The sequence below is a fragment of the Miscanthus floridulus genome, chromosome 6 (assembly GCF_019320115.1).
Source record: "Miscanthus floridulus cultivar M001 chromosome 6, ASM1932011v1, whole genome shotgun sequence".
Taxonomy (NCBI): Eukaryota; Viridiplantae; Streptophyta; class Magnoliopsida; order Poales; family Poaceae; genus Miscanthus; species Miscanthus floridulus.
The window spans coordinates 16,647,927-16,663,001 of record NC_089585.1 but is presented as its reverse complement, the minus strand read 5'-3'; the positions used below and the strand labels follow the sequence as shown (position 1 = coordinate 16,663,001).

Genomic DNA, 15,075 nt, shown 5'->3' with positions numbered 1-15,075 from the left:
GGCTAGGCCACCTCTGATGGTGCGGCCCATGTCTTGTCCTATGGATACTAGGGGCCATACCCCCATAGCTAGTCCTCAAGCGCCTTGTATCCTTTGAGCAACGCTGTCTTGAACAAGTTCGAGTAGTTTGACATGAAGCCAATCAGTTTAACCAGTGATCCGAGTGGTGGAAGTCAAAGCCGACCAGTTTAACTAGTGAACTGAGCGGTGAAAGTCGAAGCCGACTAGTTTAACTGGTACACAGATCTCGGACTTAGCCAAGTAAGGCTTGCTAGAAGGATGTAAGGGGTTCAAGATAAAAATTTGAAAATTCCCCACCTTAGGCGAAGTGTTGCCACTTAGACTCTGTTTGTGAGGAATCATCCATGATTTAGTTAATAAGGAGGGTAAATTAAGAAAAGCGCACTGCATTTCAGCGCAAGGTGAAGTGTAGCCACTTAGTCCCCGAGGCTGCTGGAAGATGAAGAATGAATTTTATAGCAGGGTCAAAGAAAATAAGCCCAAAAGCTTGCCAATGTCATCTATCATGTGTGTATCAAGACCCTAGATGTGCTACCCAAGATCAGCACCCTGATCCAAACAACATAGGGCAAGTTGATAGCACACTGATGAGACGTAACAAGATCCGACTACCAAGGGAGTCCCTAGCTTAGCTAGTGACTCTTGCACGAAGAATCCGAATGACGAGGAGTCCCTAGCTTAGCTGGCGATGCTTGCATGAAGAATCCAAATGCCGAGGAGTCCCCAGCTTAGCTAGCGAGCCCCCAGCGTGGCTGACGATGAACCATGGAGTCCCTAGCTTAGCTGGCAACGCTTGCACGAAGAATTCGAACATCGAGGAGTCCCCAGCTTAGCTGGCGATGAAGCGATGGACAATCTGACCAGTTGGTTGGCGAAGAATCGAGCACTGAGCAGCCCAACCAACTGGTCGGTGATGAAGTGAGCACCGAGTAGAAGTGAACGTCGAACAATTCAACCAACTGGTCAGCGATGAAGTCCATGAACCTAGCGGTCTAACCAGTTGATCGATGGAGAAATCCGAAGGCCAGGTGGTGCGACCACCCGGATGATGATCCTGTAATAAATATGTAGAATGAGTAGTACATGATGTAAAAATAAATATATGAACTCAGCGATGAAGGCAACAGAGCGTAATAGATAGACATTATCTTTGTATGAAGTGTTCATATTTTAAATATGAGTAACTTCCTGCCAGTTGGTTCTGTATCGCATCACCAGCCCTGACTAGCCCATACTCCATGGCATAGAGTGCTTAGCACCCATTTACGTGTAAGAGCATAGGCGTCGCCGAGGAGCCACTGCCAACCACCCATAACGCAGAGGGCTGGCGCTCGTGCACGTGTAGGTGTGAGATCGAGAACATGGCTATTTCTGGTAATGCAAGTGAGTATGTGGCTGGTCGATGAGTTAATGAAGAATATCTTAAATATATTGTAAATATTAAGTTTTCTTTTGTAGATATGTTTATATTTAATATAAACTGCCCCAAGCTGTTAGTTTGTTGGTTGAGCCCCTCAGCCCCGGCAAGCCCTTAAACCGTAATGCGGAGCGCTGGAGCTCATGTACATGTAGGAAGACAAGCATCACCGGGGAGCCACTGTCAACTACCCATAACACAGAGAGCAAAAGCTCGTGCACGTGTAGGGAGAAGCCAGAGACAGGGCCGTCTCTAGAGAGCACAAGCGTAAACATGGCTGTTCAGGGAGCCGTTGAGGCAAAAGTGTATGTCATCTTTAAGATGATATACATAGGGAAAAGTCATTTGGAGAATAATCATGTTGAGAATAGTATGAAGAAACATCATGGCGAAAACTTTGTTAAATATTCATATATAAAAAGGTACTTATCTTTAGACATAACGTCTGGTCAGCGGCGATGAAATTGTCCGGCCCTCGAGCTTTCTAGCATGTCATCATGGCAGCGGCCGTGGTCGTTATAACGCCATTCTTCGCGGCGATCATTGCGATGCAGTAGGCAATCAGAACAAGTAGTCCGGTCGGCTCGCTTAGCGGCTCGCTTGATGGCTTAGATGGTTCGTTTGATAGCTCAGATGGGTATGTGGAGTCATAGGCGAACGGATGTAATCGGAGCCTGACAGATTCAATCTACGTGGGGAGGCAAAGTCCTTGAGCGTGTCCGACTAAGGCGAGGGCACAATCCAAGATCTTCCTTGCATGCCTGAGATACGTGAGGTTACCTACATGGTGGTGTATATCCTGATGCATATATGCTTGTATATCTCTTCAACTACTCCAATTAACTTGTATGGTCGACCAGCATCTTTGGTGGAAACACTGCTCCACATCACGTTATCGCCGGCCGCCTTTCCTAATTCCTGGTTGTTGTGATCCACAGAAACATCTTGCGTATCTGATCAGAAATCACGAGCAACAACAAGATGTGATTAGGTTTCTCCCAACAGAAATCATGTAGACATATGGATATATCTAGAAGTATAATAACAATATTTAATTTGGAAGCGACTTGACTTAGCTTTCTTGGATTGCTTGACTCCGATCTTGTTGTCGTGTGTTGCGTCTGTTGGAGATGCATGGAAAGGCATCGGACTCTAGCATGTGCGGCCGTTCACCGAGAAAAGTGATCCTCAAGATCCACTACGTGCCAGCATCGAGTTGTCGCTGAATGCTGAGTTGCCGGCGACGTTGGTTGAAGAAAAGATTCCCATCTGGTTTGCCACAGAATTAGCACTCACATCCCCTACCTAGCGCACCACTGTCGACAAAATCTAATCAGCAATCTACCAAGGGGTATACCCATGGTAGTAGATGATTGGTGAAGGTGCACGTAATAGGAACCAGATGGTGACACGGGCACAGAGACAACGATTTAGATAGGTTCAGGCCGTCTGATCAATGTAATACCCTATGTCCTGTGTCTTTGGTGGATTGTATTGATTGTATATTAGATTTGATATATCCCGTCTAGGGGACCCCTGCCTCTCTTTATATACTCTAGAGGGGGTAAAGTTACAAGGAAAATATCCTATTTGGTATTATACAATATATCACATCTTCATGTAGTCTTGTGGTGCACACCTTAATCTTGTGGGCTGGGCCACCTCTGATGGTGCAACCCATATCTTGTCCTATGGATACCGGAGGCCATACCCCCACAGCTGATGGCCTAAACCTATATAAATCTTGTGTCTTGTATCTCTGTTACCATCTGGTTCGTATCACGTGCACCTCCATCGATTCATCTACTACTGTGGGTATACCCCTCGGTAGACTGCCGATTAGATTTCGTCGATAGTACCAAGTTGACAAGGATCAATGCAAATGGTGCAAGAAGCATGGACATTACCAGAAGGACTGTCCAGATTTCCTGAAGAGCCTTTTGAAGAGAGGTGAGGACATTATTACATTCATAGATGAGTCCTTGTATTTAAGTTATATAAAATCTACTTGGTAGATTGACTCAGGTACAACTATTCATGTTGCAAATTCATTACATGGATTCCATATGAGGAGGACCCTACAAAGGGGAGAAAGAAGAATTAAAAAAGCAAATGGAGTTGAAGCTGAAGTTAAAGCCATTGAAGATCTCTCTCTAGAATTATCTGATGGTTTTTTACTTCAGCTTTCAAATATCCTTTATGTACCCTCTTTGCATAGAAATTTGATAAGTGTTTCACGTCTAGACGATGATGGATATGATTGACATTTTGGTAATGGTAAATGTCATATTGTGTTTAATAATAAGTGTGTTGGTCTTGCCTTCCGACAAGACAAGCTTTATTTGTTATCACTTTCTAAGAATGTGTATGTTGTGAGCACTGAGAATGAGAATGCCTCCTTGTCTATGAATGCAAGAAATAAGCGGAAGAGAGTTTATGATGTATCATCGAAATTATGGCACTGTCGTTTAGGCCATATTTCGAGGGGGAGAATAGAGTGGTTGATTAAGAAATCAATTCTTCCGCCATTAGAATTTTTAGATTTAGAACAATGCATTGATTGCATAAAAGGAAAGTATGTTAAAAAAATAAAGAAAGATACCAAACAAAGCACAGGAATTTTAGAAATAATTCACACAAACATATGTGGTCCTTTTTCTACGAAGAGTGTGGATGGTTATGATTCATTTATAACATTCATAGATGATTATTCTTGTTATGGCTATATTTATCCAATTAAGGAAAGATCAGAAGCATTGGATAAATTTAAGATATTTAAGGCTAAAGTAGAAAATCAGCACAATTTAAAGATTAAGATAGTAAGATCCGATCGTGGGGGAGAGTACTATGGTCGACACACCCCATATGGCCAAGTTCCTAGACCTTTTGCAAGGTTCTTACAGGAAAATGGCATAGTTGCCCAGTACTCTACACCGGGTGAGCCTCAGCAGAATAGAGTAGCTGAAAGACGCAACCGTACCTTAATGGATATGGTGAGAAGTATGATAAGTTACTCTACTCTACTGATAAGTTTATGGATGGAGGCATTAAAAACTGCCATTCATATTCTTAATCGAGTGCCAAGCAAGTCGATGCCCAAAACACCATATGAGTTATGGACAAAAAAGGAACCCTCACTTAACTATTTACGTGTGTGGGGCTATCCAGCTGAGGCTAAAGTCTTTAACCCAAACATAGGAAAGCTAGACTCCAAGATAGTTAGTTGCCATTTCATTGGCTATCCAGAAAAGTCAAAAGGTTATCGCTTCTATTGTCCTGACAGACATACGAAGTTTGTAGAAACGAGACACGCTGTGTTCTTGGAGGATGATATGGTTAGGGGGAGCATGGTAGTGTGAGAAATTAACCTAGAGGAGAAGCGGGTACATGTGTCTACTCCGATGGTTCACTAGCCATTCTTCACGCTACCTGTTGTTGTTACACCAACAGTGCAAGACATTGTAGTAACAACACCTATTGTTAGTTCTCCCATGGCGATAATGAATGAACATGAGGAACCTGTCCATCAGGATCCTATAGAACCTATTGTCACACATGAGGAAGAGCAACAACATCCTCATATAGAACAAGCATCAACTAACGAGGCCCCTAGAAGGTCTCAAAGAGTCAGAAAACCAGCCATTCCTGGTGACTATGAAGTCTATGAATATAAAGAATTTCAAATGGAGGGTGATCCTACCTCATTTGAAGAAGTCATGAGAAGCACTCACTCATCAAAGTGACTTAAAGCCATGCAAGATGAAATGAGATCAATGAATACCAACGGTATTTGGGACTTAGAAACAATTCCTAAATGAGCCAAGACAGTAGGCTGTAAATGGGTCTACAAAACTAAATATGACTCTAAAGGGAATATAGAAAGATTTAAAGCATGACTTGTGGCGAAAGGCTTCACGCAAATAGAAGACATAGATTACAATGAGATATTTTCTCCGGTCTCATGTAAGGATTCTTTTAGAATTATAATGGCGCTTGTAGCACATTATGATTTAGAATTACATCAGATGGATGTAAAGACGGTGTTCCTAAACGGGAATTTGGAGGAAAATATTTACATGGCACAACCAAAAGGTTTTGTTATAGAAGGAAAAGAATGTATGGGATGCCGCCTGAAGAAATCCATTTATGAATTAAAACAAGCATCAAGACAGTGGTATTTAAAGTTTGATAGTACAATAAGAAAGTTTGGGTTTCAAGAAAATATAGAGGACAATTGCGTTTATGCAAAGTTCAAGAATGTGAAATACATTTTTCTCATCCTTAATGTGGATGACATCTTACTCGCTAGTAGTGATGTTAATCTACTACTAGAGATAAAGAAGTTCTTGTCATCAAATTTTGACATGAAAGATCTCAGTGAAGCTTCGTTCATTCTAGGAATAGAGATTCACCGAGATAGAAGAAAGGGGTTTTAGGATTATCACAAAAGGCATACTTAGAAAAGGTTCTAAAGAAATACAGTATGCAAAATTGTAAGCTTTTACCTGCTCCCGTAGTCAAGGGAGATATTTTTGGGGAATTCCAATGTCCCAGGAACCAATATGAGATCGATCAAATGAAAGTGGTTCCATATGCTTCAGCTGTCGGAAGTTTACAGTATGCTCAAGTGTATACACGTCCTGACTTAGCGTTTGTTACCGAGTTACTTGGCAGATATCAGAGTAATCCAGGAATAGAACACTGGAGACTGATAAAGAAAGTTTTGCGTTACTTGCAAGGCACAAAAGACCTCATGCTAACGTACAGAAGATTTGATTCCCTACACATAGAGGGCTATACAGATTCAGATTATGTGGGAGATAATATAAAGTCCACGTTAGGATTTATATTTACTCTCACATGAGAAGCTATATCATGGAAAAGCTCCAAGCAAACCGTCACTACATTGTTTACGATGTATACCAAGTTTGTAGTGTGTTATGAGGCCACATGGCAAGTGAATTGGCTGAAGAAGTTCATGCCCGGATTGAAAGTGGTAGACGACATACATAAGCCACTCAAGTTATACTGCGATAATAATCCAACAGTATGTTATGCTCACAACAATAAGTCAAGTGGTGCTGTCAAACACATTGACATAAAGTATTATGTTGTGAAAGACAAAGTCTGGGAACATATAATTAGTCTTGAGCACATAAGTACAGAAAAATGCTCGCGGATCCACTTACAAAAGGCTTACCACCCAACGTGTTCAAAGAACACTTAGCCGGTATGGGTTTAAGGGAAAGCCTATGATTCCTAGATAATAAGGGCCTAGTTGAGAATCTGTTTCAAAACAGAGAGGGACATTGTAGCTGTTAATCTAATGGCACTGGCCGTAACGATAAGGCACGCTCTATGCACTGATCTGTGATGGAATGGGAAAAAGATAAAGTAAGTTAAGTTTAAGTAATAAGATGAGATCAAGGGGGAGATTGTTAGTGTTGATCTCTCCAGCTCGGCCCAACGGTCGAGTTGGGCCTTGACCTCGCGCCCTGATCGGGGGCGCCCAACCCTACATGGTTGGTGGGTCCCCGTCGCACTGCGCTATAAAGAGAGGTGGGGGCCGGTGGCTCTCAGTACGAGGTTTATCGTGAGCCGCCACACCCACCGACAAAACCTAACCCGATCTAGTGAGGGACGCAGTCAGCAACGGGAAGCACCATCACCGGGACGCCATCACCGTTGGACCACTTCACCGCTACAACGTAACTGGAGCGCCACCTCTTCACCGCCCTCTTTACCGACGCGATGGACGGTTCCAGCTTCACCAAGCCTTCCGATGGTCGGTACCTTTGCTCCCCTCTCCTTCCTGGATCTCGTAGTCCATGTTTTAGGGCATGTTTATCCTATTCTAATCAGGTCAGCACCCCTAGATCTACATCTAATGATCCTGTAATTTTAACTTTGACCTCTGCCTCACTCTAGTCTGCTGCTATTCTGCTCTGGACCTATGATGTGGAGTACTACTACAAAAGAGTCAAAGGCTACGAGTTGTCTGGCACAAGAGCTTGGCTAGATGGAGAACCGGAGACATAGGGGGTCTTCTGCAGCTGTAGCAACTCTTCCACATCTGCTCGTGTGGCACTTACAGCTGTGCTGTGCTTGCATCTCAAAAGCACAGATATAGCATTTTCTAAGCAGGTTAGATATCAGTTGCAGCTGCGACGACATGTCTCACCAGTTAACTCGAACATAGATTAAAATAAAAAATTTAAATACACAATTTCGTAGACAGGGTCTCACCAGTTAACTTGAACATAGATTAAAATACACAATTTCATAGACATGTCTACTACACAGCTTAAGAGATCAATCCCAAAATGAATGCGTGTTTAATCTCCAATCTCTCCGATATACCCTACTCAGAGGCAGCGTCCTCGTCGTCATTGTCGCCGGCAGTGCGCGCCCTCTTCTTCGTCTTCGCCAGGAAGACATCAGTCAGAACGGTTTTGGACCTCAACGACACCTTGAGGATCTCCAAACACTGCAATAATCCAAAATAACACGTTTTCAGTTGACAAATAAATATAGTACTAGAATGCACTAATGAAGCAGATCGATCGAGCTAGCGTCACCTCTTTGCGGCCGACGGTGACCGTCTTCTCCTCGAGCGCGCCGAGGTCCTTGACGCCGATCCTGCCAAGCAGCGCGACGGTGGACATGTTGGACGCGTGCGTGACGGTGAGGTCGTCCAGGACAGTGTAGGTTGCCACGCCCTGCACGAACCCTCTGCTCCCCATCGTCGAGCCCAACGCGTGGCAGGCGTGGCAACGGTACAGGGACGGTGGCAGCAGACCGCCAAGGCCGCCGGCGGCGTCGGGCGGCGGCAGCAGGCCGATGCTGCGGTCGGCGGGCTGCTCTGGCGCTGCTGGTGGGGGAAGGTACGGGCCATACGGCACATGTGGTGCGGCACCGACGCCGAGAGGCGGAGCGGTGTAGGAGTAGGACATGGACATGTTGTGATAGGGATAGTAGGGGTAGGCCGGCTCCGGCCCCGGCGGGGCGGTGCTGGGGGCGCTAGCGGGGACGAGCCGGAGGGAGGGGCCGACCGGGAGGCTGTCGTTGACGACCAGCGCGTCCCGGGCCTCCGTGCCCTGCATGTACGCGGTGTCCATCTTCTCTGCGCTGGCGTAGACGTTCACGACGCCGCCGAGCGCGGCGGCGGCGGCCGCCTCGTCCTCGGTGCGGAGCAGGCTCGCGACGCCGCCCACCGGCATGGCCAGGACGCTGAAGAGGAAGTCGACGACGTCCTTGCCGGCCTCCGCGAAGAGGACGCGCTGGGACGCCGTGTCTACCAGCAGCTTCATGGTGGTGGCGGCGGTACTCCCGGAGGACGGCGTGGCGGCGGCGTTGGTCATGTTGGTTTGTTTGTTCAGCCGATTGATGGATGGGAGTTGAGCGAGGTTAGGGTACGCCAGGCGGATCGACGACGATTATATTAGATTGGGGCTACGTGGGAGTGGGACGTCAGTTGTTGGAAACGAGTCGGCGTCGAGGCATAGTAGCATACGTGACGAGCTCTCATCGGAAAGTATCATCAGGCTTCCAAGTTTGTGGACCGTCCGAGGTGTACGGACTCTTTTGTCTTCTCCGTACCTATGGAATTCATTAATTCAAGCGAAGGGTATGTTTAGTTCCTAACCTGTAGCTAAAACGGGAAATGCAAAAACGTGGCCAATAAGTAGTTTGATTTATAGTCAGACTAAACGGCCGGACTAGCGCTCGGACGTGTCCGGATGCCCGCGGCTGCTCTTTTTTTCCCGCGCGGACCTCAAGCAGCTACGGGCCACCACGCGAGCATCGCGCCCAGCAATCGGCCCACCCAAGGCCACCACCTCCGTGCGCTCGGCGGACCACTACATCTGCGGGCATCGTGCTCGGCAGACCACTACGTCATCACGCTCGCTGAGCTCCAATTGCCGCGTCGAGACGGAGGGAAGGGAAGGGAAGGGAGGGGAGGGAGAGGAGAGGAGAGGAGAGGGCAAGACGCGTTGCACGAGGAGGGAGCTAAAGCCCTGTGGCAGGCCGCTATTCGCTAGCCACCGACGCCATTTCAACATGTGCAATAGCCGATCTACTTTTGAAACATTTGGACGGTGCATTTGCAACATACGTCTGAAGACAGATAAAACACTTGAAACATGCGTCTGAAACACTTAAAAAAACCTAAAAACACTTAAAAACCATTTAAAAACATATGCAACATCCAGATAAAAACACTTACAACATATATATGAAACATATGCAACATCCAGATAAACACACTTGCAACATACGTCTGAAAAAACAGATTAAACATTTTGAACAAATGCTTGCAACATACATGTATAGCCATTGCAACATATGCAACATCTCGATCTACTTTTGCAACATCAATATGAAACATTTGCAACATACCTCTGAAATATTTGAAACACTTAAAACATACACTTGCAACATGCACTTTCAGTAAACCCTGGCAGGCGAGTGAGCGGCCAGAGCACAGCACAGCGGGATCCAGCGCTAGGTCGCGGTGGAGAAAACCAACCACGTAGCCGCCTGGACATCGGGCTGCTGGCAGATTGGCGGTGCGCGGTGAAAAGCCAAAGAACAGCCGGCCATATTCGCCTCCACTGAGCTCTCGGTGGGGGAAAAAGGTATTTTGGTTCACATCACATGGTTATGCCGCAAGCTGCCCGCAAGTATTGGTGGTGCATGGTGGTTTTGGAAATTGAAGGTCGTGGATGCGGTGGATTCACGTAACGGTGCCGTCGAAGGGCTCAGAGTCCCAGACAGCTCGAAGAGCTCAGGGCAGGCCACGAGGGTGCGGGAGGAAGGAGACATGGTGGGAGGAGGGCACGGGGGAGGCGGAGAGTGTGGCGCCGGGAGCAAAGGAAGGACACCGGGAGCGCCCGCTCGACGGCCGGTGCGGGCATCGCGGTTGTGGCGACGAGGAGAACGATTGGTCGAGGAGGAAGAGAAATGCATCTGTTCATTTTTTTTAGATGGGCTGTGAGAGGGAGCGGGTCGGGCTGACCCACAGGCCCAGAAAAGGGTGTTCGGATGAACAAACACTCTCACCAGATCATTAATTATCGCATGCTAAAATATAGACTGGGATGGACAAAATTAATTTGATTCTACTCTGTCAAAAATCTACGACATCCCTTCCCTGCTGCTCTAACATAGCGTTAGGGGCTTGAGGGTTTAGAGCATCTCCAAGAATTTCCAAAATATACTCGTAAGCTTCACTTTTTAACAAGATTGAAAAAACTGCCAACGACTCCCTATCTCAACTCCCAATCTTTCCACACTAAATCGACCCGATCCCGCGGAAGTATACGCGCGTGTATCGATTGGCCAATCTGGTGATGGAAGGACGTGGAAAAGAATAAAGAGTAGGATATGGTTTCCAATGCAAATGTGCAAGAGAGAAAGAAAGTATAAATGTGGTTAGTGTGATTTGGAAAATAGTTTGAGATTCTTAATGCAAAAATTGTCTTTTATATTTTAGAATCCAGATTTTGAAAATTGTTGGAGAAACTGAACAAATATGGTTCCATCTTTTTTTAGCCACTTGAAATTTTTTTATTGATTTACCAAATGATCTTTTGGAACTATTGAATATGTATATGAATTGGAGTCGATACGAGTGGCGCCTTGTACGGATGCTTGTACGGATGCCGCACCATATGAAAGAATCCATACGAGTCTGGTCCTCAAATAAGAAAGAATCTACATGAGTCTGGTTCGCTAATAAGAAAGAATTCATATGAGTTTGGTTCGCAAATAAGAAAGAATTTATATGAATGTGACATATATTCATCTTGTAAATTCCTTGGCGGTCATTTTTCCTCACGGCGGCCGGAACCGATATAGCTAGGCTTCTATTCCTCTGATTTTCAGGTTCCGGCGCCTATTTCTGCTTGCAATTTATCAAGAAAATAATTTTATTTCAAGAAAGTCACATTATCTCCAGCACCACCTCGCTTTTGACAAGAATAGTAGTTAGTTGCTAGTAATTAGTTCCTTGATCCAAACATGTGTACCTAATAGGTTTGCTTATAGTTAGTTGAATACGCAACTAACAACTATGTCACTGGTTGAACCAAAAATAGCTAATAGCAGTTAATATAATACTTGTGGCCTATTAACTAGCTATAAGTATTAGCAGCAAATAATGGATCCAAATAGGCCCTTGGTAAGTCCAATTTAGCCCTTAACAAAAATCTGTATTGCGTATAAGTTGGTGTGCTTTCAAATTTTCTGAGGTGATATAGGATATTTTAAAATTTTAGTCATTATTTTGATAGTATAGAATTTTTATAATCAATTTACACTATAGATATAAAATTGTACGGAACATAATGATGAAAAGATTATAATGTATTTTCTCTAACATAAAAAAACATGATGTTTTCTATCATCTCATAGACTCAATTTAAAATTTAAACGACAGCTTGCACGAGTTGAAAGAAAAGACATCTTGTTAAGCTGTAAATTAGACCAACCGAAATAGCTTGAGACAGATTTAACCAAAGGTTAGTTTGAGAAGAGTATAATTTCCTAATCTTTTTCAGAAATGTTATACAACACACATGTGTTTTAGCGCAAAAAACACATGGATTTTTTTTGTCCTGTGATGGTACCATCAAAACCGATTTTTTTGTGTGCGCGCCCCCAACCCCCTACCTGGCTTAGGGACTCCGCGCACGAGGACTGCACGGCGGAATCAAGGAATGGCCGCTGGTATGGAAATAAGATTGGGCTGGGGATGTGGTTTTGTCAGAGGACAGCACGGCGGAATCACAAATCATTTTTTTTTGCCCTAGCATAGAAAAAAATTATTTCTCGTGATCTGTGGATCTGTGATCTTGTGATTTGTGATTGTCTGGAGGTAGAAGAAGGTTGGAGGTAGAAGGAGGATGGAGGCTGTTGGATCTTAATTCTATGGTGTAAAAAAATTCATGTGTTGAAAATGCATAAAACACATGGGTCGTTAGGTAGACGGACTCATATTTTTATGTAAATAAACCTTATACAAGGAAAAGGAGATTTTCCATCAGCGAGCTAAATTACACGAGCACGATTTTCACACAAAATATCTACTCGACGACGGTTAACTCCTTTTCTGCCGCTGCCGCAGCAGGGTCACCGCGCGCTTTCTTCTCTTGTTGTTGGCTACTACTAGTAGGGTTCTTTTCCGTGCGCGTCGTCTTCTTCTTGGCCGCCAGAACCAGAAAAACATCCGTCAGCACAGTCTTGGAATGCAACGACGACTTCAGAATCTCCAGTCCCTGCAATCACGCATATTCAATCTTTATCTTTAGAACACAAAAGGATTTCAGGATAACAAAAAAAAAGATCTAAACAAACGATACGATTTACTAGAACACAAGTAATTCTTGGATCTAAATTCACCTCCTGATAACCGATCTTGACCGTCTTCTCCTCGAGCGCGCCGAGGTCCTCCACGCCGAGTCTATGGAGCAGCGCGATGCTCGAGATGTTGGACATGGGCGTGACGCTGAGATCGTCCATGACGGTGTACGTGACCGCGCCCCGAACAAAGCCTTTGCTCCCCTTCTCCTGCGCCTGCTCGGCGAGGCATGCCGCGCAGTGGCAGGCACTACTGCCGAGGCCGAAAGCCGGCAGCGACAGGTTCTTCAGGGACAGGCCGCCCGACGCCGACGCCGAGGCTTTGCCGGGCGGAGCCGGCGGCGCCGACGGCAGGGGTGGGGACGCTGGGTGGACGAGGGAGGGGAAGCCTCCAGCGGCGGCGATGAGGGCCGGGTGCGCCGGCGCCGGGTTCAGCAGCACGTCCCGACTCCCGAGTCTCCAGGCTCTGCATGTACCCGGCGTCCATCAGCTGCACGCTGGCGTAGAGGCTGGCCAGCCCCGCGAGCGCGCCCTCCTTGTCCTTGTCGCCGAGCAGCTTGACGACGGCGCCGATGGGCATGGCGAGGAGGCCGAGGAGGAAGTCCACCACGTTCTTGCCCGCCTCGGCGAGAACCACCACCTGCGCCTCCTTGGCCATGAGCAGCTTGATGGTCGGCGTCGCGGACGGCGCGAACGCCGGCGTGGCGGCGGCGTTGCCCATGTGCAGCGCGCGCGTGCGCCGCAAGATCGGTTACCACTCACGTCACGTTAGGATATGCAGGCCTAGGTTTCTCCGGGAGGACGTAAATATATATTTACGATTGCCGACATACTCAAGCCGTGCACGAGCATGACTCTTGGCTATATATAGTTTGGACTTTGGAGAAGTATACTCAAGTAAGTAAGACGCACTAATTTATATGATTGTTATTGATCAGAAAATACTCGTTAAATTGTACCGCTCACAAAACCAGCATCAAGGAGATCATCAGTTATTTATTTCTTTATTTTTCCACAAAGGACTGTAAAGTAAACCAAGCGACAAGGGGGCCTGACGACGTCAACAATGGAAACCAAGATGCAGGCAGCAGACACCAGGCACGACAGCTTCATCAAGGCTTGGACGATTATTTCTTCTTCACAAGGAAGACGTCCGTGAACACCGTCTTGGACTGCAGCGACGCCTTGAGGATCTTCAAGCCCTGCACGGACAGTCGGACACCCATGTCGATGTGCACAACGATCGAATACGCAACTACGGCAATTAACGTGCTAGTCCAAAACAAAAATGTGGTACCAAAGGTATATGAGTGTCACCTCTTCGTAGCCCAGCTTCACGGTCTTCTCCTGGAGCATGCCGATGTCGGTGATGCCAAAGGTACTGAGGAGCGTGATGCCGGAGATGGTGGACATGGGCGCGACCTTGAGGTCGTCCATCACCGTGTACGTCACCACGCCCTGCACAAAACCCTTGCCTGCTGCATGACCCGACGATTGGCCCGCTGCCGCTGCCTCTCCACCAGACGCAGCACGGCTCGAATCCACGATGATCATCTTCGTGGTCATCGTGCCGCTGCAGCTGTTATTCAGACAACGCGTGCCACTCACCTTGGACAAATCTGTAGCGCACTCAGTATAGTACCTGGAGCACCCAACAAAGTACGCGGAGCACCGGTAAAATTCAGTGGGCTGCGCTGCCTCTGGCAGCTGCAGCAGCTTGCCGCCGTCGTAACCCCCGGCCGGCGCGAGCAACGCGCCCTTCGCGTCAGCTGAACGGACGTATGTCTCGTCGAGCTTCTCGACGCTGCCGTAGAGGTTGCCGATGGAGCCGACCATGGCGTCGTTGCCCAGGATCTTGACGACCGTGCCGACGGGCAGGGTGAGGAGAGAGAAGAGGAAGTCGACGACGTCCTTGCTCGCCTCCGCGTACAGCACGCGCGCGGCCTTGGTGTCCACCAGCAGCTTCATGCTTAGCGTGGTATTGCTGGCTCCGGCCATGTCGATCTATCAGAGTTTTGGATGCCTCTTATATGTACAACAAGATTTGAGCAGATGTGCGCGACGACGTGCCGATTGCCATCTTATATCAGCGGACTGATCAACACAACCGCCGCATAGTGCATATTCATTACCGGAACAATCAACAGTCACCGAAGTCGGAAGGTCGAGAGGCCAAGTTGCCGTTTTTTTTTTGAGTGGAACAGGAGGGGTTGCCCCCTACTGGTTTTTTATTGAATTAAAAGTACAAAGTCTTTACAAGGCAGATCATGAAACAA

General features: G+C 46.7%; 2 protein-coding genes and 1 pseudogene across 2 annotated transcripts; all 3 read right to left on the bottom strand.

The window, feature by feature from the left end:
- Positions 1-7,735: 7,735 nt before the first annotated feature.
- On the bottom strand, positions 7,736-8,799 carry LOC136460273 (uncharacterized). The gene is made up of 2 exons (XM_066460043.1): positions 8,017-8,799; positions 7,736-7,925 (listed from the first exon to the last, which is right to left on the bottom strand). Exons 1-2 carry the CDS (start codon positions 8,797-8,799, stop codon positions 7,800-7,802), a joined length of 909 nt encoding a protein of 302 aa, XP_066316140.1. The 3' UTR covers positions 7,736-7,799.
- A 3,568-nt stretch (positions 8,800-12,367) lies between these two features.
- Positions 12,368-13,546, bottom strand: LOC136457748 (uncharacterized; annotated as a pseudogene).
- A 380-nt stretch (positions 13,547-13,926) lies between these two features.
- On the bottom strand, positions 13,927-14,797 carry LOC136460272 (uncharacterized). The gene is made up of 2 exons (XM_066460042.1): positions 14,117-14,797; positions 13,927-14,001 (listed from the first exon to the last, which is right to left on the bottom strand). Exons 1-2 carry the CDS (start codon positions 14,795-14,797, stop codon positions 13,927-13,929), a joined length of 756 nt encoding a protein of 251 aa, XP_066316139.1.
- Between the last annotated feature and the right edge of the window lie 278 nt (positions 14,798-15,075).

What these genes read in the sequence shown, in the direction of transcription:
- LOC136460273 (XM_066460043.1), bottom strand. Translation starts at nt 8,799, where the DNA reads ATGACCAACGCCGCCGCCACGCCGTCCTCCGGGAGTACCGCCGCCACC. An exon ending in TCACCGTCGGCCGCAAAGAG is followed by an intron (nt 7,926 to 8,016) that starts GTGACGCTAGCT and finishes GGATTATTGCAG; the next exon opens with TGTTTGGAGATCCTCAAGGT.
- LOC136460272 (XM_066460042.1), bottom strand. Translation starts at nt 14,797, where the DNA reads ATGGCCGGAGCCAGCAATACCACGCTAAGCATGAAGCTGCTGGTGGAC. An exon ending in TGAAGCTGGGCTACGAAGAG is followed by an intron (nt 14,002 to 14,116) that starts GTGACACTCATA and finishes CTGTCCGTGCAG; the next exon opens with GGCTTGAAGATCCTCAAGGC.